General features: G+C 47.3%; 1 protein-coding gene across 3 annotated transcripts in view; it reads right to left on the reverse strand.

Moving 5' to 3' along the window:
* NTN4 (netrin 4) overlaps positions 1 to 15,634 on the reverse strand; it is a 47,518-nt gene extending 31,884 nt beyond the window's left edge. The window contains exons 1-2 of one of the 3 annotated variants that reach the window (XM_041409884.1): positions 15,578 to 15,634; positions 11,558 to 12,087 (exon numbers count right to left, since the gene is read on the reverse strand). In XM_041409884.1, the coding sequence (XP_041265818.1) occupies positions 11,558 to 12,087; positions 15,578 to 15,623 (576 nt within the window). In that variant the 5' untranslated portion in view covers positions 15,624 to 15,634. Of the gene's footprint in view, positions 1 to 11,557; positions 12,088 to 14,723; positions 14,860 to 15,524 lie in introns of those variants that run through there. The other 2 variants (XM_041409886.1, XM_041409885.1) reach the window with 2 other exon arrangements.
* Positions 15,635 to 27,608: the final 11,974 nt, after the last annotated feature.

Raw genomic sequence — 27,608 nt, forward strand, 5'->3', positions numbered from 1 at the left:
CAACAATGAAACATCCATATTAGTGATTCATGTAATTAGCTCAGGGTCATTAGATAAATTCAGTACTGATTTATTTGATTTTTGCTGGTAGATTTATCCCTTTCTATGCATTTTACAGGAACAAATGAAAAAAAAACTAGTATTAATAAAAAGAATGCAAAGTTTGTTGTCTTATCCAGATAGAGAGCAAAAGCAATGAGGAATGTGCACTACTTTACAAAAGGACGTATGATGTCTAAGTAAGTGTTTAACTGAAAAGTTAACGTTTGCATTAGGAGTCTGCAGTGATTCTTGGTATGTAGGCATTAAATAAATGTGCTTAATTGGCTTGTATTCTGGGGCCCTGTGGAATATCCACGTCACTGGAAGTGATCTGATTTATTTAGTGCTTGGACTCTGAAAGGCTCTGAAAATGTAGGCAGTAAATGCAGTGGTGGAGCTCTGCCAGCACATCCAGGACCTCAGCCCTTTGCCTCCTGAGAAATTTACCTCAAGCACAACAAGCAGCGGAGGTTAGGCACTACTTGCCTGCTGCTGGGGCTGAGGTGAAAGTGAGCTCTTATCTCTGACATCCTGGCCCTGGCATTCCCAGCTGTGTATCCAGCATTGCTTCACATCTGCTTGTGCTCACAGGCCTTGGCTTTCACTTCAAACGATGGCACAAGCTGAGGTAGTCCATGTTCTATCCACTGCATGGTACACCTCTGTCATCCCCCAGCCACTGCCTGTCTGCACCCTGCCCTGCACCTCCCTCCCTCCAGCCAGCCCAGCCATCCAAGAGCCCAGGAACTCTCCTGAAGGCACTAGCCAAAGGTGGCAACTGCTTTCAGCCTTGTCTGGTCTTGTTCAGAGAAGCTTAGTAGGGAAATTTTATTGTGGCACTTTCCTGCTCACTAGATGGAAAAGTTATAGGTAGTCAATTCACTTGGTAAACATTATGCAAAGATCCCAGGGAGAAATTTCATTTGTAGAAATGTGTAACTAAAAATATTAATAATGACACAATATGTGTGCCAACTGTCAACCTGCCACAGTGTCTGCTTTCGACTTCCCCCCAAGAAATGTACTAGAAGCAATAAGCTCATCATAACGACAAAGGCCTGGTTGATGGAGCTGGATGTAAATTTAGCTGCAGAAATGCAATGCCAGTGAGGTGCTCCCCCTTCAAAGAGAGCGTTCTCACACCTCTTTCCCACACCCCTGCTTAGTCACCTTCAGTGCTGCAGAGGAACCTTGGAGCTAAGACTGTTCTGTGCTTGTCCACCTGTGCCTTTCCAGAAAAGAGCAATTAAACTTCTCACACCACAGCACGTGCAGGGAAGACTGATGTGAGGCTGTCTTACTGTTCATTTGAGGATGGCTAGATTTTCAAGGTTTGTTGTGCAAGACTTAAGCTGCAGCAGTGAATCTAATTTGATACCTTTGGGGACCGTGGACAGTCCTACTTGCCCTGACACCTTTGGGGATCTTTTTTTTTTTTTAATACAGTGGGAAGCCTCAGGCACAGGAGCTGCCTGGCTCAGTAGGAGCAGCTCAGGCACACCTGCTGTCAGATGCACAGTCTAAACAGCAGACCTGGTGCTGGCAACAGCCAGCAGATTCTGTGTCCTCATACACCCTCTGAGAGAGACACATACTCTGCAGGTAGCTTCTTTTGTCTCCCACTTTCAGTATCGAGGGTGCAACTCTGTGCTAGCATTTACCCTGCTGGTCAGTATTTTGGTTTCTCGGATTTTCTGCATCAGTGTGGTCAAAGTCTGCCAGGCTGTCCTTGGCACTTCCTGGAGGAGAGAGCTCTGTCCACAGAGGAATATTTTGTTACAGGAATGGGCTCTGTGCCATTGCACTCCATGTGCATCCATGTCCCTGCCCATCAGTCCACTCTAAAAACCTCTGAAACCACTGTCTAACTTCAACCACCTTTTGGAGATACACTTTAAATGTTAAGCTCCTGCAAGTTTTAAGAAAACAATCTCATTGCTTCACAAATTTAAGCCTGTTGGACTACTACCTCTGTGAAGAAGGCTGATAGGGCTGCAATGCTGGTACTTCCTACTGACAAGACAGACTTATTTCATATATTACCACACTGAGCAACAAGATTTTAGGAGAGAAGCCAATGTGCATCTCTGTGCTATGTTCATTGCAATGACCCTAGGCTAAAAAAAGACAAGATTTGCTTTTGGCAGATGCTGCAAATAAATCATATGGTGTGGAAATTTCATCAGCCTAAGCTGGGCACGCATTACTCACCAGCTCCTCTAAAACACTTTGTTTTTCTGCCTGTCAGACCAAGTGGACTGCAGGGAAGAAGAGCCTCTTGTGCTTGTGGAGAGGTCTGGCTGCCCCCATGGTGTGCACTTGAACATCACCTGGATGTGGTGAAACAGCAATAGAAATTGGAAAACCTGCATTGCCACCATCAAAGACACATCACACCGGGCATTGGAATCTTGCAGGTCACAGTGTTTGGCACTCAATCACATCCCCAAGCAACCATGACAATAAGCCACTGTGTACCAGCAGTCCCTGAGCTCCTGGAGATGCTGGAGAAATGGCATTCCTGCAGCAGACTTAACAAGGCTCCTTCATATAATTTGACATAAGACAGCATTTGGCCCATGCCTCCATTCCTTCTGCAGCCTTTTACAGCACATAAATCAAGACAAATAATCTCTTGCCTCAACATCCAAAAGTTATAGAATCTTACAAAGACTTCAGGAGGAAAATCCAGCTATTTCAAATAATCATCCCTCCCAAATTAATTTATACCAAGGTAACTTTTGCCTTTTGGGAATCTCAAAGCATTCTTCTGCCATTCTCAAAAGTGAGAACCTATCCAAGAAGAGCTCCAACTCACATGTGGCAGCTGACCAGTGAGGGTCTGGAAAAGGCAGAAGGAGAGCTAGGGAAGACCCTTGGAATTTCTCCAGGATCCTTGAAGTCTTTGACAATAATCAGCCAGATGAGAGACATCTTCTCAACTTTTCTTCAACATTCAACTACACAATTTCATTAGATGAAAATGAAACACTGCTAGGTCATTCCTGTCTTCATGCAGTCAATGATCACAAAAGTAATGTTCTTATCAGGAAAATCTCACTACAGCTCAAACCTCTTGGATTTCATCATCTCGGGTTAATAGTGCTTCTCCAATAATTCATAATTTATTCCACAATGGCTCTGTTTTGCTTAACCACTACTTTCGCTCATCAGGTAGACACACTCAGTTTCTTGGCTCACAAAACCCTCCAGATGCATGATATCATTGGCTATGGACTATCAAGGAAAATTAAAACAATTATTGCCTTTTTCTCATTTTTAGAATCACCGTTTCCAGGGCTGCGCTAGCCCAGTCAGGAAAATGCACAGCACATCTCAGCTGATGATATGAAGTCCTTTGAGCCATCAGCAAGAAAGATGGTATTTAAATACTCATCCCTCCAGCAATTCCCCTCCTTTCCTCATCCCCATAAAAGATTTATGTTCTCAGCCTTGGCCGGCCGGCAGTACCTGTTGTGCATATGGAGGACCATAAAAAACCCTGGAGCTACCTCCAAAGAGCCAGACAAAGGACTGGACTTGCTTCTTCATTGGCAGGGCTGTAAGAAAAGCTGGCTCACTCCCCAGAGCTGCAGAATAACCTCTTTGACAGCTTCTGAGCACAACACACCACTGCAAAAGCCTGAAAGGCAGCAGGTTAGTGTTTCAGTAACTGCAGTGGTACTAAGGATCAAGGGGATTTTCTTTCAGCCTGTGAGTAACACAATTCCGTGAATATTTTTCAACTGCTCTTGTTTATAATGAAAAGGCTTTGTGTCTATAGGACTGTCTGCTTGAACTACCATGAGATACACATAATTCTAGGAAAAAGAACACTTGTTGGAATTATTTGTAACTGCTCACTGTCAAAAAGGTCACAAGAAGCAGCACCTCTCTTTCAAGCCATAGCTATAGATTTTGATTACTGGAATGAGGGGTGCTGCAGAGAGACTGGTGATAAAAGACTCAAAGCATATGAAGTGAGTAAACTGGGTTCTGGACATCAACTTCTTTTCTTCCTGTAAAATGTTACCCATGGAGAATTTGAGAACTTTACCATTTGTGTAGGATTTTGAATGTTAGACTGGGTATCTCACACCGACACCCACTGTTGCATGGCAATTAATCTCAAACGAGCTTTTGATCCAAAGCTTCTGAGACATGTCAATACATTGCTTTAGGTTACATGCTTCCCATGTAACCAGCTGTATCCAGGAATCCCAATGAGAAACATGGCAGTCTACTTTCCAGCCAGAGAACTGGGAGCTGAATAAGTGAGCTAGCCTTCTCTTCATGCCAAAAATGAACTGTGAAATGAAGCAGTGGGGTGCAGTGCCTGAAGAGAGGCTCCGGAGGCACCGTTAAAATCCCGTGGCACTTTTCTCAAGGGAAGCAATAGTCCTGCTAACAAGGCCAGATGCCAATTTAGAGAATTAAATTCTGCCTACCCAAACTCCTCTTGTTTTATGTGAGTACAGTGCCCTCCACATCCTACATAAGAAGTTTGGAAAGGGTCTCCTGGAGCCCTGGGACCCATTCCCTCTTGCTGTTAGCAGCCTACAATACCCCCCCTTTCACAGACTGGTCAAGCTCCCTCCAAAGAATAATTTGTTTTACCCATAATTGGAGGTCGATCCAGAAGCAGTTGTTAGAAACTTGCTGTTCCAAGTGGGGGACTGCTGATATGCACTGTTAAGCACTGGCTATGCTCCATCCCAGAGGCAGCTGCATTTCAAGAGCTGGCCAAACAGAGGGCCAACCCCAAGTGCTAAAGCACTGGGAAATCCAGGAAGAAAAGGAGACCATCCTATGGGCTACTTGTAATGGGAGAAATCACACAGAGGATCATGGGGCAGGTTGGAGAAACATCTTGCTTTTCACATGCCCTTGTCCTTCAGAGATGCTGAGCATCCAGGAGGCCTCATAAGGAGACATGTCACTCCTCTAGGATGGCTCATGGGAGAGGGGGAGGGATTTGTCACAATCAGGTGAAAACTAAGCTAAAGTTTCCCCTTTTCCCCTGATTCGCTTTTTGCTGCCCCGTTATTTAAAGGGAAAATCTCCCCTCCTCCTGTTGGAAACTTGCACCAGCTTGGAAACCCCCCACAGTGCTTGGGAAGATGAGCATCCATGCAGGAAGGAAAGCTTGAGGACCAAACCAAAGGATGCACTTCACCACAGCCATCAGCAAGGTCGTTGATGTGAGATGGTGTCCTGCCAGTGTGCTGCTATTTTATTGCTGCCAGTGTGCTACTACATTTATTATAATAAATATTATAATATTTATATATTATTTATATTTATATATTGCCAGCTGCCACAGCCTGAGATTTCTAGGCTCCTATATAATTTTATTGACTCCAGCCTAGCCTCATTTACTTCATTTCATTAACTATTCGCCTATGAATCATTATTCTTGTGCTTATGAAACAACAGTCCCCAAGTCTTGCTAGATTTAGTGATACAATGCAAAGAGCTGGACAGGATTTGGCCATCCCCCCAGCCACGCCTAGCTGAACAGATTCTCCTTTGCACATGGCATTTCTGAACAGAGCCCAAAAATTCATGTTTTCCCAAAGATAGGAGGATCAGGAAGACACTCTTAGAGAAGTCTTCTTCCTACAAAGTGAACTTCTACAAAGTGTAGAGATGGGACTTGAAAACATACTTCCCTAGCTATGTCCTCACACGTCCTGAGCACTGCTGAACACCTGCCAGGATTCCTCTTTCCTTCTCATCAGTTTGGGCCCTTGTTTTCTCTCTGTGCAGATGTCAGTGGCACAGGACAATTAAAAAAGATATTTGCAGCCCTCTAATGGGTTGACATCCCAGGCTGTTTTGAGGTTATTCTTGCATATTTCCCAGGTTCTTTGTGGAGGAGACTGAACTGCAGGAGACTGAACTCAAATCTCCTGTTACCCACAAGATCCTTGGAGGACCTCAGCACAATTAAAATGTAGCTTTAGTTCAGGACAACAATGATAATCTTGAAAACCAAGCTTATTCAGGCCTAAAAGGTAAAAAAGCCCAACCAGGCTGAAGTTTCCGCAACCCAAAATCAGGACTCAAGACTAAAAGTCACTGACCATCTTTAACTCCTATTAGTTTCAGCAGTGCGTGTTACAACCACTCACTGTCATGGTCAGACATCTGACCATGTTTATTTCTGCTCTACACAGCTAATTTCAGGTAAAACCAGTAGGACTGGTGTCCAAATCCTCAAAGAAGAGAGGCAGGCTGCATGCAGTAACAGAGAAAGGCAAAACGTAGGGAGGTTTTTCCGCTACGGAAGGCACGAGATCAATAAAATGCTCAGTAAGACACGCATCCCACAGCAAAACAGTGGTAATGTGATGCTTCAAAAGTTTAAAAGCATGTTAGAATTTGTTGCTGGAATATAGTCAAACTACAAATATGCCTCTTCTATAAATAGCAAACAGCAACAATAGCTGAGGTCTCCAAGTGATTTATTAGCAGTATTCTGCATAGATGAACACTAAAATAAGTTACTAATTTACTAAAATCTTGTCAAGGAGACTCTGCTTCAGTAAGCCCTTTTATCCTGGAGCTTGTCTAAATGGGGACACTCAGGCGAGCTAATCTGAATTGACCACAGATGGGAATGTAAAGCAAATGAGATAATTGCATTGCAGAGTGGACAGTCACTCTCACTCACAGTTAAAGAATTAACATCTGCTAAGGGCCCCTTGAGCCCTCAACAATGATCCCTAGCCAAGGATAATTTTAAGATTAGTGTGTTGAAAAGGAATTATTAATATAATCTGAACTATGGGAGGGAAGATAGCCTTTTATGCATACTAGTAAAATTAGTATTACTGTCTGAGCATGAAGCTAAAAGAGTTTATTTATGGATCTTGTTTACTTAGATCAGATTATGTTTGGCTGGTGGATCCAGTTCTGATTTCCCTTGCAATAATGTGGCTGAAGGGTTACACCCTGAAAAACAATGAAAATACTCAGCATTTGTAGCATTTTTGTACGATTCAGGCTAAAACTTGGCCATAGCCTCTCTCTTAAAACATTGGTGATACAAGGCTAACTGTATATGAGGTTTCTGCCTATGCTTAACAAACTGCTGTTGTGAAACAATTCACTGTATTAAGCATAAGGGAAGTCTATAATGACCTCTCTGTATGCAGCTGATCTGAAATTATTCCCTGGCATGGGAATAGGTCCCCTTCACAATGCTGCAAATCCAGCTCCTCAAACAGGCAGATGCTTGAAGCTTGCTGGAAACCCAGGTTGGCTGTACCAAGGTTGGGATGCCTGGGCAGGAGGTGGGCACCCACCATCTGCCTCCTTTCTGTTCCCTATTGAGGAGAGGCTCCGTTGGCTTGTTTGGCTTCTGTGTAGCTGCAGACAAATCACTGACTACTTTGCTGGGTGCTGAAACAGTGGTCCTTCCTTGCAAGAGGTCAGACTGCAGGCCGGCTGCCCTGGCATGGGGCTCAGCTCAGCAGAGCCCCTGAGGTCTCTGGCACATGCTGACCTGTGAACTCAGGCTTACTTCCACCAATAAAACTATTTAGACCAAACCCAGGGCATTTTAGTGACATCAGTACAGCCTTCAACCTCTTTGCGAGGCAGTTCTGTCCAGATTTGTCCTTTCCTTCCTACTCCCACCCCGGGCTGTTGATCCTCCATCTCTTGCCTGCCTCAGGCTGGAGCCGCATCCACATCAGAAATAATCAAGTCCGGTGGACTTGCAGCTTTAGGGACAGGCAGCAAAGGAGAGCAGGGACCTAGCAAGCCCCTGATGGTGTGATTCTACCCATCAATAGACCATCCAAGTGCCACACGTGGCGTGTGACATAATCACCTTGTATGGCTCCCACTGCTGAGGTGGCACCCAGCTGAGGTGACTGCAACCTTCCAAAAGTGTCACTCTCCCAGGGCTCTCCAGCACCCCAGTCCCACCACTGCATAGGCAAGCCCAGAGTCACACTGCTACAGAAGGATGAAAGGCATCTCCCAGAGCCATTTCAGCATTTCTGAGGTCTGGGTCCTTGAAATGAACCTAGAGACCTGGCAGCTTGTTTTCTACACTATCATAAATCTCCTCAAGATCAACATCACGGCAAATTCTGATGAGGAAGGATTTTTGTCATAAGAGTTGAAGTAGGCATCTAAGGAATGACTCATGATGATGAGGGCAGAATGCAAAAGGCTGATCTTTTTTAATAAAAAGTGAAGCAGATACACCTTTGACCCAAATTAAGACGGGTGATATATTGAAAATAGGCCCTAAACCCTGAGTACTGTGGGGTTCTGCACACTGCTGCCTTGAATCAGGGCTTGCAGGCACCGTAACAACCAGCAGAAATGCAGGTGGATCAGCACTGCCTGTTATTTACAGAGGGTAAAACCAGAAATCACCAGCCCAACAAGCTGTTGTCTCTATGCCAAACTCCAGTGATATTTGGGGTGAGTCACCACCACCTGAGGCCTCACCCGAGACAAACTGCTCATCCAAGGGGACAGACAGCAGTGAGTGAGCTGCCAGCACCATGCAGAGAGACCCTAACGTCCTGCAACATCCTGCAAAATCCTGCAAGCCCGTAATGCTGTGCCCAGAAATGCACATGTGGCATTGAAATGTCTGAAGTGTGAGAAAGCAGCACACGATGTGACACATGGTTTGGATCATGGGTTACTGTTGTTACGTCCCAGTAAAAAAACAAATCTAAAAGTTAAAAAGAAACCCAGTGGTACTCACGGAATTCGTAGTTGTGCCTTAAGGAAGATGAGTAATACCTTCAGAGTAATGAGCAATACCCTTCAGACATGGACATTTTGGATGACTGCATATTTGAAACCACTGTTTCAAGTGAAATTACTGTTTCCATATGTCTGAAATTAGGTGCGACCAAAGTGGGAGTAAAGCACAACATAACTCCAAACAGAACACAAAATTCTGATGTTTCTTTAGGTCAGATACATGTTGCTATTGGCAGCTACTAGTAATTGCTGGAATGCAGCACACTGTAATAAATTAAATGTGATATTTGCTAAGCATGCAGGCTTGCCATCTGGAGAGCCGCTGCTATTACTCTGCAGGTAAAAAGTGGTATTTAAGTGCAGGAAACTGAAGTGTACCATGTGAGCAAAATCCTCTAAGCTCCAGCCCCTTGGATACAGTATTTGTTTAAAACTTGGAACAATTAAATGCTCTTGACTTTTATAGCTTCTTTGCAATAACACAGACTAAAGTGATGCCAAAAGAAGAGGTCCCACAGGAGCAAGCTCAGTTCATAGCCTCTCTTTGCAGCACGCTACTGCAGATGCATCAAACAGCACCAAATTACTTTTCTTCTTGAGACAGACATTGGTTTCTGCACACAAGACCTTCATTCTGTGTCCCCAGATTGCACCAGCCCAGACAGGAGCTAGCCTGAGGTCAGGATTCGTACAGGTTCTCTCCTGGCAGAGCTCCCATCCTGTGTGCAGGGACAGCACCATCCTGGTGTGCAGTGACCACAATGAAAAGTGCACCAGGATGCTAGCAAGAGGGGACTCAATACCAGTGAGGCAAATACTGCCTTGTAAGATGCCCTGGGTTTCTTGTCCCTGAGTAAAAATCCCTGGAAAGATAAAAAAGGAGCATGCAAGTCATACACCCAAGAGAAGTCCCACTGGCTGGCCTAAGAACTGTAGATTTCTCCATCCATCACAGGCTGGCATAACTCTGTGATTCAGGTGGTGGGACACAGAGGCTGGCACAAGTACAGAGGGCCTGAGAAATTCCCAGTGGTGTACATACATCCTTCCTTTTGAAGGTGTTACTTTGTAGTCAGCCCTGGTTCAGAACCACAGGATTATCTGGCTGGGAAAAGACCTTCAAAGATAATTGAGTCCAACATCCCTGCCATGGGAAGGAACGTATTTCAGTAGATCAGGTTGCCCAAAGCCCCATCCAACCTGGCCTTGAACACTTCCAGGGATGAGCCATCCACAGCTTCTCTGGGCAACCTGTTTCAGTGCCACATGACCCTCATGACAAAAAAAAAAGTCTTATGTCCCATCTAAATCGATTTCAGTATAAAACTTGTTTCCCCTTGTCCTGTCAGAAAAGGCCATGTTGAAAAGTCTTTTTTCACCTTTCTCGTAAGTCCCCTTATATATTGCACTCTGAAAGGAAGTTTAGGCAGCTTTTTGGGAGCACAAGCAAAAGATGGCAAGAAAAGAAAGGTAGTACTTTTTCTCACCATTTGATTTAAAATGCAATGCAACAGTCACCCTGGATCTGTCTGACAGGTCAGGAGATCCTTGTTTCTCAGCTGATGAGGGCATGGAGTAGCTTCTCCCAGAGCAAGATACTGGCTGCCTCCTGACACCCAGCTAACAGATGCACTTTAGTGAAAAACAGCTCCCAGAGAGTGTAGAGAGTGGCTTCCTAGCCAGAGCGTGGCTAGAGGTGATCACAAGTGACTGCAAAGGAGTCTGAATACATGATTTTTCTCAACATGAATGCTGGTCTCCAAGGATCGGGCTTTCACCTCAAAACCGGTTCTCAGCAGAAACTGCAATGATATAGGTGACGTTCTGATTCACCAGCCAGATTTTATCTTTTCCGTGTGTTAGGCCAGAGAGAAATTTAAAGTTTGGTAAAGCTTTCAGGCAAATTCAATAAATTAGGCCACTAGAGGGAGCAGCCTTTAAAGTCCAGAGCCGGTGACCGGGGATGCGTCCCCACGAGTGGGGGACACAGGAGGCGGCCCCGGGGCCGCGGCTCCAGGCTCCAGGGGAAGCTCTGTTGTCTCTATGCAGCGCGGGGGGACGGAATTGCACATTGGGAAGAGTATTATTGGTAGCGCCTGCAAATGCATCACTTGCTATCTGCTGTTTCTGATACTGAAAATCGTCCGACTTTCACGTGTATTTTTCTTCTTAGCAAATATGATGGTTTTCTTCCTTTTTTTTCAAGTTATAAGTGTGCACAGGAAAAAAAGACAAAGTATTAGCTTTAAAATTACCTGGCTAACCTGGTTTGTGGGAGCCATACTTCAGTGTATGGTGAGTAGTAGCTACTTTGACTGGTTATGTGCCTGCTTCTCAGCGAAGGCAGTCACTATTAAAAGTCAGTCTGGTGATTATTCATTTTAACATAGTTGCATTTTGGTCAGACTGATTTGCATCACCCTAAAACCGCACGACTGCAAGATCTGGAGAAAGCTGTCCAGAGTGACGTTCCTTCCCTTTGGCTCTCCTGAGGAATTAGCAGCACGTGCCTAGGTTGCAGTTGTGTAGCGGGGTTCACCAGGTGAAAGGGGAGGAATTTTTTGGAAAAGAGAGGGACTGCGAGGGCAGCAAAGCAAGAGACAGGGCGGTGTCTACATCACCTAGGAATGAATAACGTTAGTTCACTTTGTGAAATACGTGCGATGACAAGAGATGCCGGCGTAGTGAAAAACGAAGCGTAAACACGGGTGTAGAGATTGCAGAGAGAAAGGGAGCTGGAGCGGGGGCTCTCTCGTCCCAGCCCAGGCAGTCTTACCTCTCCTCCAGTGCAGGGGAAGGGGCTCGAATATCTGGAAGTGCAAATGGCTCCTCTCTGCCTCACATCATCCTCCAGCCCGAAGGTGGCCGAACAGTTAGCAGCAAAGTATTTGTAAGGCTTCCACGTCTCGCCGAAGTCCTGGGAGCGCTCCAGCACCATGGCAGCCGGCCTGGGCGACTTGAAGACCATAATCAAGTGAGTGAAGTAGAAGGCGGTTTCCAGGTCCAGGCGGATGGTCTCCCGGGGGGCATCCTGCGCCGCCTGCCACCAGGTGCGGGGCCGGCGGAACGGGGAGTCGGCCATGGCGGCGGGGGGGTGCGCCAGCCCGGCGTGGGCGCCGCTGCAGCGGCCGCAGCGGGGCCGGCGGCAGCGCCGCTCCGCGTCCTCGCTGTAGCTGCAGAAGGGCTCGGCGGCGCGGCGGCCGCAGGAGGTCTCGGTGCGCAGCGCCCGCCCGTGCGCCAGGTTGCCCATGCGAGGGTTGCAGGCCTTGTCGCAGGGGCTGCTCGCTGCCGCCACGCCGCCCAGACCTGCGGGGCAGAGAGCGGGCTGCAGGCGGCTCCTGAGGCCGGAGCACCGCAGCCCCTCAGAGCAGACACGGGATGCTGCCCCCGCCGCAACCGTGTGCCGCTGGCACCCACCGAGCCCTGGAGGGGCCGTGGGACGGTGTGGCACTGCTGCTCAGCTCTCCCCTCTGCGGAGCTCAGTGCGTCTATAAAAGCAAAAAAAGCCACCCCAAAGCCTTTCCGGGTTTCCCTGCACTTGGGAAGATCCCTATCTATCAAGAGATGCAGAGCAGGCAGCAGACAGGGGGAAACATGAGTACGCCCTGCCCTCCCGCCCCGGGGCACCAGAGCAGGGCTGAGGCTTCAGGGCCATGCCCCCCATGCCCCGAGGTCTTCACAGGGATCCGGGGGAAGTGGAGAACAGCAGAAGAAAGGCAAGCTGCCGCCAAGGCAGCATGCTGCCACGAGGCCGGGACACTGCCGTGGGGAAAGCACTGCTGCAACCCAGCCCACCGTGCAGCACATCAGGTGTCGGGGCTGTGAGAGCCCACAGGAACATCACCTGCCAGCAAGGACCTCAAGCCTTCACCCCCTTTCCCACCACTCCATCCCTACCCCAAATTTTCCCACAATCAGAAACTGCTGCTGACACCAGTGTTTAATTGTAGCATGGCTTAAGTTTGGAAAGGTTGTTGCTGGTGAGTGTAACTGGAAGAAAAAAAAAAAAGTTTTGGTTGAAATTATGCTGGCAAGCTGCCACACAGCTGAGGCTCTGTGGGTTTTGTCCAAGCTTTTCTGGAAGTCCTGTCAATTTTAACATCCACAGTTATAGAGTCAAAGAAAAATAAAATCACCATGGGCTTTACTGTGAAACCATGTAACTCTCACATGTAATCAATGTAACTCTTGGTGCAGCAATGCTTGATTAGGGGCTCTCCAACTTTTTATTAATAAATTTCATAGTAGGTCAAAGCGGTATTTGGGGAATTGTTTAATATATAAAAAAAAATCTCTGTTGACTTGGATGTGTGGAGGTCAAAGCATCTGAGGTGCATAATGTCTTCTTTATCACCAGGCCAGTCATACACAGTCAGCTTTGTACACCAATTAATGTCTTCTTCTTGGCATTTTTGTTATGTCTGAAGGTCATTTCAGTTTAACATCCAATAAATCCTTTATCTGGGGCTTATTCAGCTTTTGCCTAGTGTCATAGTTGCAATTAAGCTATGTTATGCACTAGCAGTGCTAAGCCTTCCATGCCTGACAGCAACCCCCACTTCTCCCACTCCTCAAGAAGCACCCTGGATCAAAACCATTTTTATCACAAAAGTTCTATATGGGTTTTCTATAGCATTTCCGCAGAACAGCTGTGGAGCACTGCTTGCTACGCACCCAGCACAAGGCACTTCTGAATCCAGCCTCTGGATTTCACTGGGTAAGCAGTCTTGGGAAAGTTTTAGTGAATAAGAAATGCTCAGTCAAGTTAGCTTCCTACAGTGTGCTGGTAAAGCTGTGCTGGAGATGACCTATAGTAACTGTGCAGAATATGTTTTTTCCAGAAAAGTAAACAAATAGAACTGTAAGGTCAATGTAATATCACCCACAACTCCCGAACATCCTTTCCAAAGCGCTGTATAAACATTAACTAACCTACGTAGCTCTCCTGAGGGGTAGGTAAGTTAAGTGCTATTATCATATTATCAGTTAGGCTAGCCAGTAGTTGGCCTAATTTATGTCTTTGGCTGCTTTCCTGGATTCTTGGCTTACGTGTAACACGGTGCAGTTGGCCGCTACACAAATAGATGAACATTTACTGTGGTTCCCTCAGCTGTGGGATGCAAAGCAGATTTGGGAAGTGGTAGGAAGAGCAGGGCTCAGTCAGCACCATCAGACAGGTTGAGACCACTGTTTGTGTTCATCAAGTCCTTTTGTTTTTTGCACACCAGACTGCTGCCACCAGGAATGCAGTGGAGGAGGACCTGGTCAATGGGAGGTTTCCCGTGACTGCAGTTGGTGGTAGGGCTGTCGTAGATGGCCCCAGGGCAGGAACGAGGCTCTGCCTGAGCCCAGCTGCAAGAGGTTGGCTACAAAATCCCATGTCAGACCCCGGGAGCTGCGAGTATTTGATTGCTCCCAGCTCGGGGTGTGCTCCAGCCCTGGTCATGCAGGGTCACTGACTGCAGTTGTCTTCGGGCCAGGCATTGAGGGTCCTTTCCTCACCCGGGATCAGATCTGGAGCAAGGGACCTTGGCTTCAGCAGGGTTTGAGAAATGCTGCTGGCACATAGACGTGGGTCCCAGGGGCAGAAAGGGGGGAGAGGAAACCCCCTTTGAAAGGGTGTTTGTTTTCACTTGAATTGGAAAAGAGTTGCATGACCGATGCAGGGCACTTCATGTTATGGAAAGTGACAGCTTTCTAGTGTAACACAGCTTTCTGGCTGCCACAGCGATTCAGTAAAAGGACAAGCTGAGAGCACAGAAGTTTCTATGCTGGCAGTCACAAGTTCACAACTGGTCTGCCACAGCACTGGAAAAGGTGCTTTTCCCTATTGCACTTAATGCATTTGCTCAACTAAATCTTCCCATTCTATCTACTGTACATGCCACCGGACTGGGATCCTCAGTAATGAGTAAGAGCATGCAGCAAGTACCATGACTCACCTGGGAAAACATCCATGGAAAATCATATGCTTCCTGCTTAAGCATTTTAGCAACACATGCCTTGTGATGTTTCGTTTATATCTTGTGCCTGATTGAATGTTTGTTTCCCATCAGAGTTTTTTTTCTTCTTTTTAAAAAAGAAATTTGGCACTCGGCTCGCACCCGGCCGAGGAAGCGTTACGCAAACTGTTTATGCCCGAGTGTGTCTGCTGCGGGACCCCCCTGCGGGCAGCTCTGAGCGCGAAGTGTTTACGCTGCGGGAAGGGGCTCTGGGAACCCTGCCCGCCCCCCTCCGCGCCCCGACGTCTCGGGGCACCGCCGCCCAAAGCGCCTACGGAGCCCGCAGCGCCCCGCCACTGCCACCCGCAGCGCTCGGCAGCCGGGCCCCGCTTCCGCGGCACCCCCCGAAACCCCGGCCCGAGCCCACCCGGCCTGGCGGAGGCTCCGCGGGCAGGGGCGGCCCCGCGCAGCACAGCGCGGTGCGGCGCGGCCGGACCCCTCTTTGTCTGCGGCGCGGGGGACGCGCATCCCGGCCCCTGGCTCTCCACACCCATCCGCGCACGCCGCGTACCGACAGCCCCGCATGTGCGGACACACGCGCACCCAGCCTGCGCGCACGTACACGCGCGCCTAGACGCGTGTGTGCGGACACGTGCGTACCGGGACCGACGCGTGTGAGCGCACTGCGCGCACGCCCGTGCGGTTCCCCGTGCGTGCGCACGCCCGCGTACCCCGCGCACACGGGCGCGGACACTCCAGCACGCGCCCGTACCCGCACACGCACACGCGGCGCGTATCTACCTCGCACGCCCGCGGAGGACGGAGAGCGCCGAGCGCGGCCGGTCACGACCCACCTGCAGCGGCGGCGGCGGCGCCCAGCAGCAGCAGCGCCAGCCGCATCCCCAGCGGCTCCGCCGCGGCAGCCCAAGGCGGGCGGGCTGGAGCCCGGAGACAGAGAGGGATCCGCGATGCCCCGGGACACGGCGCTACCCCTCGCCAGTGCCCGGGGGCTTCGGCTTCCGAGCCCGGGAGCGCTATCGAGGCACAAAGGGTGGAAGTGAAGCTGCAAAGGGCAGCCTTCCTCCGGCCCGGCTTCAAACGAGGGACTTAGCTCACCACAAGTAACCCCGGGCCGCTCAACTTTGAAGACGTTACTTGTTTTATCGGCTCTTCTGGTAACTGAGCGACGGAGCCACGTAAACGTGAGAGGTTTTCCCTTCATTCCCTTCATGGGAATTGGCAATCTATGGCTTAGCTCCCATGTGGTCTGATGGGTTCGATAGCACTGGTCAGCATACCGCAACAGCAATTTTGGCCTCTGAAAATAGGAAAAGACACAGTTACATCCACTGCTCGCCAGCAGACCATTACCTTTTTAGGTCTCAGCGAAGGACCATTAACAGAGCAAGGGTGGAGCACTTCTGAGCAGTCCTTTTTTTTTTTACTTACCTGAATCTAACCTGGGAGGCGAGCGTGTTGCAAGAGCTACAAAATGCTACAATATGTCATTCTCTGCACTTTGAACTTGGACGACTTCAGAACAATTCCGTTTTAAAAATCAGCATAACAGTAGCTTAAGACTACCACGCTGCCTCCTGTAATGCATTTCAAACACACATTTTGAGCTGCTAGGATTATATCATCACCAAAATGCTCACTGAACAGTATTTAGTGCACAATCATCTGACTGGACAGTGCTATCTCTATGTCTTTACCTTAAAAGGTAGAGGAAGGTTGATCTTTGCCATCTTTCTAATTTTTCAGTGCTGACTTACGTGCCACAGGGAAGCATTTTGCTTGCCGTGCCACTGTCATTTTCTCTACCCTCCAGGTGACAGCTTCTAGACAGGGACTTCTAATCCCCAGGCACCTGTTGAGTGCCCATGGCTACTTGTGAGCTACTCAGGGGCTTTTCCTGCATCCTGACTGTCATGGTGTGGGATGCTCCCACACGTCAGAGACTCCTTATAGCAGAGACCATGGAGATAAAGGATGTTCCAGGGGCTTTCTGCCTTGCATCTTTCAAAACGGTGATGTATTGCCAAGGAATCACACAGGTGTTTGTGTTGTTACAGACAGGCTGCTGCAGTCACATTCTGCAGGGCTGGGAAATGAAAAGTGCAAGCCACAGGTGGGGAATTTATCTCCATTGCAACTCATAACTCATAGATCCTTCTACATCAACAGTGCCAGGTGATAAGTCTGCTGTAGGGTGATAAGTCTGGGTGGATCTGAGCAAGAGCTCACAATGCTGTGTCAACCCATTTGGCATCAGGAGCAGAGAGCAGGTTGAGGTCCATAAAGCAGCAGGAGTAGTTTTCTTGATAGGGCAGAAGATGAGATCTGACAGGAGCAGAGGGTGGCTCTGGAGAAATCCCTGAGTAAGGAGGGAAGGAGGTCATCTGGACTGAAAAACTGCAGAACAAACATTTTGAAGGAGGTGAATGGTGCTATCACAAGTGGAGAGAGAGAGTGCAAACAGGCTCAGGCTTAAATTGGAAGAGGGAAGAGCAGTGCCCAGTGAATGAAAATGAGGAGAGAGGTTACATGGTGTGTAATTGTGGGGATGGGAGAGGGAGAGAGTGTGTGCTCAGGACAAACGCACAGCATTGTCAGAGGCGGGAGGTCGGATATTGCTGAAACAGATTAATGGAATAGAAAACTGGAGAGAATAAAGGACAATTTCCAGATAACCTCAGAGATGGCATCCCAAAGTCATCTTAGGTGTCATACATCAGAGAACTTTATAGCATGATCCCACTCCTTTTAAATGCTGCCTGGCTCATGTGCCTCAGTCCTCTTAAGCCAAATAACTCAGCTGCACTTTCTTGCCTATCAGCTCTGCTCTTCCTAGAGGAATTTGTTTTACTTCTTGGAGGCCTCACAGTCTGCAACTTGGGCCAGGGGGAGCTCGTATCTTCCTGCACCCCTTTCCTGGCTCCTGGAGGCTGCATGGGACCTGCATACACCTGCAGCCATGAGTGCACCCAAGCCAGAGGCTCAGTGAATGCATCCTGGAGAGCTGTGCATCACCACAAACTGTGGGCATCTTCCCAGGACAGGTGCTGCTGTCTGCTGCTTCACAGGGCTGCTGGGAGTTCACCAGAAGGTTAGAAGGACACAGAGGTGTTTCAGCACAGTTTTATTTCCTTTGTCAGTCAGTGTTGCCTCTTGAGTTGCCAGAGGAAGAAAAATCACATATTTGCGAGGAGGCAAATGTACACCTCTCACCAAATTTCTTCAGGATCATAAGCTTTCGGGTTCATACTGTACTACTAGTTAAAGAAGAGCAAGAGTTCTTTACAGCTGTCATTTGATAGTTCATCATCACCTTTCACTGTGAGGGTGGTGAGGCACTGGAACAGAATGGCTCAGAGAAATTGTGGATGCCCCATCACTGGAAGTGTTCAAGCCCAGGATAGCTTTGAACAACCTGGGCTTGTGGAAGGTGTCCCTCCCCATGGCAGAGGGCAGATGCTGGATGATATTTGGCCCTTTCCAACCATTCTGTGATTCCATGATTCCTGCAGTGTGGCTGTAGGTAGACAGGTAGATGGAAAGGCTCAGAATGTGAAGATCACCTGTCTGGTGTATGCATTTCCCAATTATACTTAAGAAGTCTTTTAAGAGTAATGATATTCTCTCAACAGATGTGTCACAGTAAGTGTGAAGGAAATAATCAGGGATGACAGGCCTGGGGGCATGGCCTCTGCCTTCTGAGAGATGCTGAGGAAATGACCTGAAGGAAGGAGCCTGCTGCTTTGGCAGAGGTCCCCAAAGGCATGATGCTATCCCTGGGGAGTGGAAGCAGAAGCCTTTTGGCCTTATCTGTCAGTGCAAAATCCTGGTCCCTGAATTGTGTGAGGAGAGATGATCCTCAGTGGATGTCCTCCCCAAGCACCCTGCCAAGGGTAAGGATGAGCTGGGAGTAACACTTTTGAGTCACTGTACAAAGCTAAATTTAGAAACAGACCATGGCAGGGAGGGGGTGGAGAAATACCTCACCCAGTTAGACCCACCTGGTTTAGACTTTTGCCATTAAAAAAATCTCAAAAATTCGAAAGATCAAACTTATTTTTAACTAGAGGCTTGTTCAAAGATCAGCATTTTCTCTGCTGGCATCTGTCTAAGTATGTAGAACTCCTGTTACAGTTTAACTGGAGGCCCTTGGGGTCGATGCAGTCCTTCAGACGTGCCTGGCTATTTTAAGTGGTGTGACGTGTGCTGCTTGAGCCTGCTGGTCCATTCAGTGCTCCTCCACCAGCTGGGCATGGCCTGCTCAGGGCTGTGCACGGGTGGAGCTGCTACCCAAACAGAGCATCACAGTTTGTTGGGAAGATGAGAGGCTGGATCGGAGCAGTCTCTGCCAAGCAGTATAACTGCAGGGCAGCAATCCCACCTGAACAATTACCTATGTGTTTTAGCTCTAGAGATGCTTATTTTTGTTAATTAGTTTTCCTCGAGGGACCCTTTCAGTGTCCTCTGAGCAGGACTGGATGTGTCTCACTCTGCCCAGCAGTAGAACTGGTCCCTTACACAGTAGGATTTGGTGATGTTACTGTTTCCATGAAGGACCTACTGAATTAGCAGTCCTACAGAGAAAATTTGGCTGATCCAGATCTTGTGGCTGTTGTAATTTTCAGGAGATGATCCACTCCTCTAGCCATGAACGGAGGCTGATGTACCATGCACACATTTAAACATGTTAGAAGACCTTTGTAGAAAGGAACAGAAATTTGTTTCAATAAAAAATATGGTTTTGATTCAAAGCCCAAGGAAATCAATGGAAGTTGACAGCTGACAAGTGGATTTTGGATGGGGTCTGGAGTCACCTCCCTCCTCTCTGTTGTGGTACTACATCTTTAATCCTTCCTATTAAAACACCTTGTTAACTCTTGTACTTCTCAATTTTTTTTTTTTTTTGCAAATCACTGAAAATCTTCCAACCATCATCCAATGTGCAACAAAAACCTTTCACTGACTCATGAGATTGTCAAACAACTTGATTCCCAAGTTTTCTGTTGGAAAATAAACCAAAGGAAAACCCAGAGCAAACATTACTGAGTAAAGCTCCATATTCACAGTGTCGCAGAATCACAGACTGGGTAAGACTGGAAGGGACCACAGTGGGTCATGTGGTCCACCCTCCCTCAAGCAGGGTCATCCTGGAGCAGATTGCACAGGATTGAGTCCAGACAGTTCTTGAATGTCGCCAATGAGGGCGACTCCAAAGCCTCTCTGGGCAAACTGTTCACGTGCTCTGTGATATGCAAATTCCTGTTAAAGCTGAATTTTGATACATGACAACAGCCTACAAACAACCGGAGAAAATGAGGGAGCCAAAGTGCCCTTACCTTGCTCTCTACCCAGTGACTGACTTGGCTTTTTGCAGCCAAGTATTTTGCATGCTTGACCAGTGTGCATATAAGAATGGGAGAACTTTCGTGGGATTTATGGTGTTCAGTGTAATTGGAAGTCAAGTCACAGAAGGATTATACAGCGATAGTGCTATTCTTCAGATGGAAGACGTAACGTGGATGGAAAACACCCTATTTCTGCCACCACAAGGGAAAAATGCAAAGGGTCAGTCAGGAACCTGAAAAAGAGAGGAAGAAGAAATCCTGGAGTTACTCACTGCACTTCACATTTTATGTGAGAGCAAAACTGAGACCGTGACAGTCTCTTGGCACATAATGCTAAACCTGTTCATCAATCACAGAAAAACCTGTTTACTATGTAGTCTGGTAAAGATTTGAATCCTTGTCACTATGTGTATAGCACTGGTCCTTTTAGTGTGGGAATGGGTCTCCCCAGTAAGTGTTCATCACCTGGTCATGAAAGCAGGAATTGCTTCTACTCACAGTCCTCTCATGGGATTCAAGGGAGGGACGAGAGGGTTAAGGCTGTTTCAGGTGTCCAGGAGGTCCAATAGCTGCTACACTTCTCTGACTAGCAGCACCAAAATGCCTTCTGACAAGGATTTGTTTTAGGAAGAAAGGTCAGTCCCAAGTCCATTGCTGCAGGGGATTGCCTGGCAGTGCACAAGGCTGGATCCAAGTGCATTAAATTCTCTACATCCACTGCTATAAAAATCCAACCTCAACCCCTATTTTCAATAATACTTTTTAAAGGTTTTGCCATCTTTCTGGAAGGATGAGTTGGTGTTTCATTCTCCAAGCCATAATAGCTCATAGCCCACATCAATTGTTTTTCATGTGCAGCTGTTTTTTATCCACAGACTACGGCTCCAAGCATTTTGAGTTTGGTTGGGGTTTTTTTTTCCCCCTTTCTCTCTCCTTCTCTTTTTACTGTCCATTTTGGACAAGCAGGAATGAAGGGGAACCAGCTAATCTGCCCATGCTCCATTTACAGGGGATTCAGGAGGAAAAAAAGCAAAGTAAAAGACAAAAAGAGATGGGGAGGACTTGCTAAAGAAAGAAAAGTGTTGGTAGGCAGTCAGCATAATTTTTTGCAATAAGACCTGTGCTTGCTGGACTATTGCTCTCAGTGTTTTCTTAGCTCCCACATAACCTCTGCCTTTCCTCCTCCCCTTCTTTCCTGGGTAATTGATATGCAAATATCAAGACAAGGATGAAATTTAAATGCCATACAAACCCACAGCACCAACGCTTTCTATGTCAGTTCTCTCTGTCCTTCAGGCTACAAATTATTAGGAGGATTAACCTGCTGGCTGCTTCCTGAATGCCACCTCTGCCAACTTCATCATCCAGTCAGCAGAAACACTCCTGGCAGCCAGGGAGAGCGGCCGTGGCGGCGAGAGGTGGCTGCGGTGGTGGGACAGCGGCCACGGCCAGCGGCGATGGGGCTGGCGGTGGGACCAGACGGGCACAGCCCTCCCAGGCCCTCAGCCTGGCCTTGTTTCAGCCCTGGCACTCAATCCCAAAGCTGGGAGCAGAGTGCCAGAGGAAAGCCCAGCAGCCAGCAGTAGCCACAGAAGAGGGATGTGGGGCTGGAGGAGTGGGCTGGGGATACAGAGCGAAAAGGATTAGCTGAAGAAATATGCTGTCACCTCTCCACTCCCCTCCAAGCCACAACTTGGTCTGGACCTTTGCCTTGTGCTGGAAAACCATCAAGGGTAAGAGTTGGCACATCTTTCACCTCCAGGAAACACCTGGCTGGCCATGGAATTCCACAACCTATTTCTCAACTCCTGATGTGGGAAAGACCCTTGGCATTGCTCTACCTCACCCCTAGTGTCAGGTGAGCCAAACCCCCAAAGCTGGGGTTCAGGGTGACTGAGGGAAGGTCCTCTGCCAGAGGGTGTTATTATGTGTGTGGACACAGAACCCATCATGCTGTGCTTCCTTCTGTGCCTTTTCCAGTGGGAAAGGAGGGCAACACAGCTATGTTTGCTCCCAGCTCTCAACCAGGATGTCTGTCAGGGGCACCCTTTTGTGGGACATTGGATGTATGGGATATAGATGTTAGTGAGGCCATGCCACCCTCTTTGGCATCTGCTCCTTACTTTTTGCTTCAAACTATGGACATCATCCTTCTGTGATCCTTCTATGGTGCTGAGCAATTCAGGCATCCTGGGGACTCTCAAAGCATCCAGCTCTTCCCTGGTGGCCTGATCAATGGGAATTTGGTACTGAAGTGCAGAAACAAGCCTATTGCACTGCACCTTACAGAAAGGTAATTTAGCAGAGACAGCTGCAGGGATTTCCAGTTGCAAACGCAGAATTAATTTAGAAAACCAGCTTAAAATCTAACTAAGCGAGCCAGGAGTAGGCACTGGATGATCAGGGCTTCCTCCAGGACAGTGACTTGTTGCTGAACCTGCTTGCCCAGTGCGACTGTTCAGGAGCTGCATTGCATTTGAATTAAATGAGGTTTAATAGCCTTCAGTTACAATCACTACTCATGCGGAGGAAAGATGGTATTAATAGAAAGCAAGACAGGAAAAACATGCCTCTGTCTGCCTGATCAACAGGATGAGCAAGGAAAATCTGACAAACTCAGTTTAGAAATGCTCAAACAAGCATTTGGCAGTGGTTTCATGGCAAACAGAGAGGGTTTAAATCACCCCCTTCAGGCATTCCAGATCAATTTAAATAATGACCATTTATCAAACATAGCAATAAAGGTAGCATTTAGAGAAAGCACATTACTGTTTCAAGATCCCATTGGACTCCACTGAAAAAGAAACAGAAATGACTGTCAGACATGTGAAAAAACATTGGTTAAATGATTTCACTTGATTGAATGAGCTGTTGGAATAGAAAGTTCCTCCCGGGATCTAAGAGGTACTGTGAGCACTGGTCCTCTCTTGAGCCTGAGTCCCTCTGGGCAGCCTGAGTCCCTCTGGCAGTGCAAGGGCTCCCACCCCGCTTGCTGCAGGTCATGCAAAAGGCAGGCAGAGCCCCATGCATAAGTGATGGGGAGTTGGTACCCATGAACCAGAGACAAAGTTGGAAGGAGCCACAGTCCCGAGTTGTGACAGCACAGCTGGGGAGGGCAGGGACATGACTGGCTGTCCTCCTTCTCCCCCCTCTGTGTAGCAGAGACTCCATACATATATGACAGGAATGATGCCTATCCTGCATCATGCTTGATGGGAAAGCTCTCTTGACAAAGAGGATTGTTGCAGAAGGTCTATTTTCCCTCCTTTCTTTGGAAAACAAAGGAACATCAGGAACAACCAAAGGGAGCCACAGTCCTGGTCAGAGGGAAATACTGGCCATGCACCATGGGGTGCAGTGGAAAGGTCTAATGCTAGAAAGAGCTTGAGATACTTTCACTGCAGTCAGACTTCATGATGCAGGTTACTGGGTGTGAGCATCACTGAGTGCTGGCTGGTGGAAAACACACCTTCAAAAGATAATTACTTCTGTATGTCTAACACGCATCCAGCAGATTATCTGGAGTATATCATGTAGTCAAATGAATTAGCTTCAGTGGAAGTGGAAATGGAAGAGCACTTTTCTTTTTAAACAGAAAGAGCTCCATAAATGTGGAACGTGCTGTGTCTGTACTGTTGTAGCACTATAATGTAGCAGAGCTATGGATTCATGTAACTTGTGCATTTACTCTAGTCACCCTTTGACTTCTTTCAAGCTTGGATCACTAGGGAGCTTTTAAAAATAATTTTTTATGGGTAGTTAAATACGACAGCCCTGGTTGTTCAGTGTCTCTGGACGTAGAACACGTACAGAGTGGGAAGATGGCCAGGGAACCAGCCTAAGTAACACTATTCCCAGCTGCCTTATTCCTGCATATGTTAAAGATGCCAGGGGCCTCATGACTTTTGCTCTGGTTGAAAATAGAGCAATTAAGCTAAATTAGCCTGTATTAAGCTTTTTCTTACAGCCAGCTTTGGTACCTTTAAGCCACGCTGCAGGCAGCAGTGAAGACATGAAATATCAGCATGGCCAGAACAAAGGCTGATCATCTCGGAGAGAGTCCTCTGGGGATTCTCCATCCTCCTCAAAGCAGCTCAGATTTCCAGGCCCTGGTGTGTATGCCTCCGATCCCACAACATGCAGCAGGAACATAGGGATCTAGAGGCATTTTTCACTAGATAGTAGTAAAGTGACAGATTTTTACCCCAGGACATACTAGCTGTGTGCCTGTACCAAAGAGTTTTGGGAGGAACTCTCAGAGAAGAAAAAGAGGTTGAGGCAGCTTCAGTCTGCACAGCCTCTTCTCACCAGCTGATCTGGTAAATTCACAGGAAGAACAGAAAATACAGCTGCTATAGAGCTGTGAGGCCTTAAATGCCCAAAGCACTTCTGCAAGTGGGCTTTGGGCACTGGGAACTAAGGAGGAGTGTAAGGGGCTGCTGCTCCTACATGCAGCCAGCTGCATTTGTTCATCTGCATCTTTTAGCAAAGGCTTATGCACTCCTATGAAAACAGGCAAGACTTCTTCAGGTGGTTGCTTTAAACTCCTGAAGGGTAATTTTGATACATGGTGGTTTGAAATCACTTTTACTGGCCAACAGGCAACTCCTTCAAGTGCCATGAGTCAGTGCTGTGACTGTGCTTGGAAGGGGAGGAAAAAGCTCACAAACAGGGACAGATACCAGCCAGATGCTTAGTTTGTATGAATAGGACCATTCTATCAAGAGCCCTGACCATCTTGCTCATAAGATGAGTATGCTAGTTCATTGGGGAATTGGAACTCTTTTACAGTATTTTTGGAGGAGTTTGCATGCTTAGACTAGGATATGCAAAGAATGAGGGGATTTTCTCTTTTTGCTGTTGCTCTTGACCTGGTTCCCTGCCCAGATTTGCTGTTAAGCCTTAGATGGGATCTCTGCTTGGGGTCAGCTGGCACAGCTGCTCCGTAAGGTTTGATTCCTTCTGATGCTTACACTGGGAAGACTCAGCTTGTTCACTGGAGACTGCTGAAGCTCCCTGCACACATTAGGTGTCAATCCTCCTGGATTTCCAATCTGTCTCAGTGGTGGGCCTCTGAAACAACTGAGAGCTTGGGTGCTTCTGTAGCACTTCTAGGCCATGGAAGCACAGTTTTAAAGACAGACAAAACCATTACTGAGGACTGAATCAATAGCTGTTTTTTTCAGTTCATCACTGCAGTGATCAGAAATGCGATTGTTCTCTTTTCGGATGACTTCTCAGTAAACCAACACTAATCATACCATTCTTATTCCTGAAATTAAACTCAGAACATCACTGATTTTCTGAGCAACTTTTCTTAGATGTTGTTATTGACTACAGTGCCTGAAAACTTTCCTATTTGCCATGTTCTGCATGCTGAAATGCCAAGCCCCCAAAGGAGCTAAAGGAGTGAAAGAAGGCGTAACGAATGAACAGCAAAGTATTGGTTTGAGTCCTGGGCAGGGTTAAACTTCCTTCTTGGGAAAACATCCTAACCAAACAGCTCTTGTAGGCTGAATTACCCTCAGTGTTTCTCCTTGCTTTTTTAGGTTTCTTTAGCAAGTTTCACAGGCTGTTGCTGCACAGAGATTGTGCAAAAGAGGACGGCTTTGTCACCTGCTGCTCTGGGCACCACGTTAGGAGGAATGGCCCGCCTTTACACTCATACACACCCAAGTGCCAAGAGAATGTGCATGCAAAGAAGTACAGTGTCAGCAGAAGCAATGAAAAGCAGCACATCCCAGAACACCCCCCACAACCCAAAGCAGTGTGGCAGGAGACAGGGGTCTAAATGTCTGCAGGTAGTGAAGGGGCTTGAACTGATGCATCCTGGATGCACTGGCATTCAACTGGGATGACACCAGCAGCAGTCAGTGTTGATACCATTGCTGCCTGAATTTACACTTTTGCTGCTAACACAAACGTGTTCTAAAAATTGCTGTGAAGGTTATGAAAAGATTTATCCTAGCATTTCCAGATCATTATCTCTTGTAATAGCTAAACCTATGTCCTTAACCCAAAAATATTTTCTGCTACTCCAACCTGTACCTCTAAGTCAATGTACACTTTGACAGGAATGTTTTTCCCTCCTTGTCATGAATTTATCAGCTGAAACACATACTGTATACTTTAAGGAGAAAAAACGGTCTATTTAGGCTGGAAAATAAAATTAATGAGATTTCACTCCTATTGTTTCTTTCATGATCTTGTTCTTTTCTTCCTTACTCTAAGTTCTTCTTGAGTCTCAAATTTGCTCTGCTTTTCCATGTTGCAGCCCAGATCCATCCTTTATTTCCTGCCATCATGACCCCTTTTCCCTGCCTAATTCCCTCCTGTTAAAAAACCAATCCTACCCTTGTGGCCTACACCTGAAATCTGTCTTCCCTTCCCTGATCTGCCATTCATACCCACCCACTTCTCTCATTCCCCTTCTGCTGATATCTTTTTTTTTTCACAAAATTAGTATAAGATTGTGTGTAAGAAATTATCCCTAAAGAATACTAGACAATAAAGGAAATGCTTAAGCATGACAGACTCCACTCTTCCGGGTCATTATAGTATCCTTTTGTGCTACAAAACAGGAGTCCAAAAAGCCAAGTCATCTGCAGAATGAAAAAATATGCGACAATCACTCTTTGTGTTTCCTGCCTTTATAAAATAAGTCTAGACTTCTTAGAAAGTGTTCATTGAGAGCCTTGAAACCCCTCCTTCCCAGGGCAAGCACAGTGACTGCAGTGACAAAGTGACTATTGTGTTAGCATCTGAAAACAGTAGAGTCCAGCAGTGCAGTGGCATGTTTCCACTATCACAGCCATAAAATCTCTGACAGACATGGGAGTAGTCTTGGCTTTGTAGGAGCAGTAGTGCAGTTTGTCAACAAATTCCCTGATAATCTCCACTTATCTCCAATGTTGCTTACTGGTTAGATTTGCAGAGTGGTTCTGGCACATGAGAATGAGATTTCCTTCAGTGACCACTAAAGAGGGGCTCTGCTCCAGGTGAGCATCAGCAGCACTGCAGCACCCAGGGGCACGTACAGGATCACACGAGTGACCTCTCCTTCAGGTCAGGCCACTAGGGTCCTGTAAGCCATATGCATGATAGGGACATTACAGGCCAAAGAAAACCCCTTGCACAGATATGGTAGATGCTGATTTGGCACAGAGATCCATCCAGCATGATGAATTACCTACTCATGTCCTGGACCTCCGATGTCCCGAGCCCTGTAGTCCCATTCCTGGGCACCCAGCTTTCTCCATCTCCTTACAGTGTGCACAGACAGCTCACTCAGGAAAAAATATGGACAAGAAGGTGGCAGGATGCCTAAAAGAAGATGACAGGATACTTTGATTTGCAAAACTTCTGTCTGCTTGTGGCCCAGTCCCAGTGGAAACTGCATTCCTACTTATTTAGGTGTCGCTAAACTGTTGTCAACCCCAGTCCTTTAGCTTGAGTTTTATGACGCAAGGGGGATTAGGCTGACTGCCCTCCAATAACCCAGGCATTGAATTAATGTTCCTTT

This window comes from Onychostruthus taczanowskii, unplaced genomic scaffold (assembly GCF_017590055.1).
Source record: "Onychostruthus taczanowskii isolate IOZ18803 unplaced genomic scaffold, ASM1759005v1 scaffold31, whole genome shotgun sequence".
NCBI lineage: Eukaryota > Metazoa > Chordata > Aves > Passeriformes > Passeridae > Onychostruthus > Onychostruthus taczanowskii.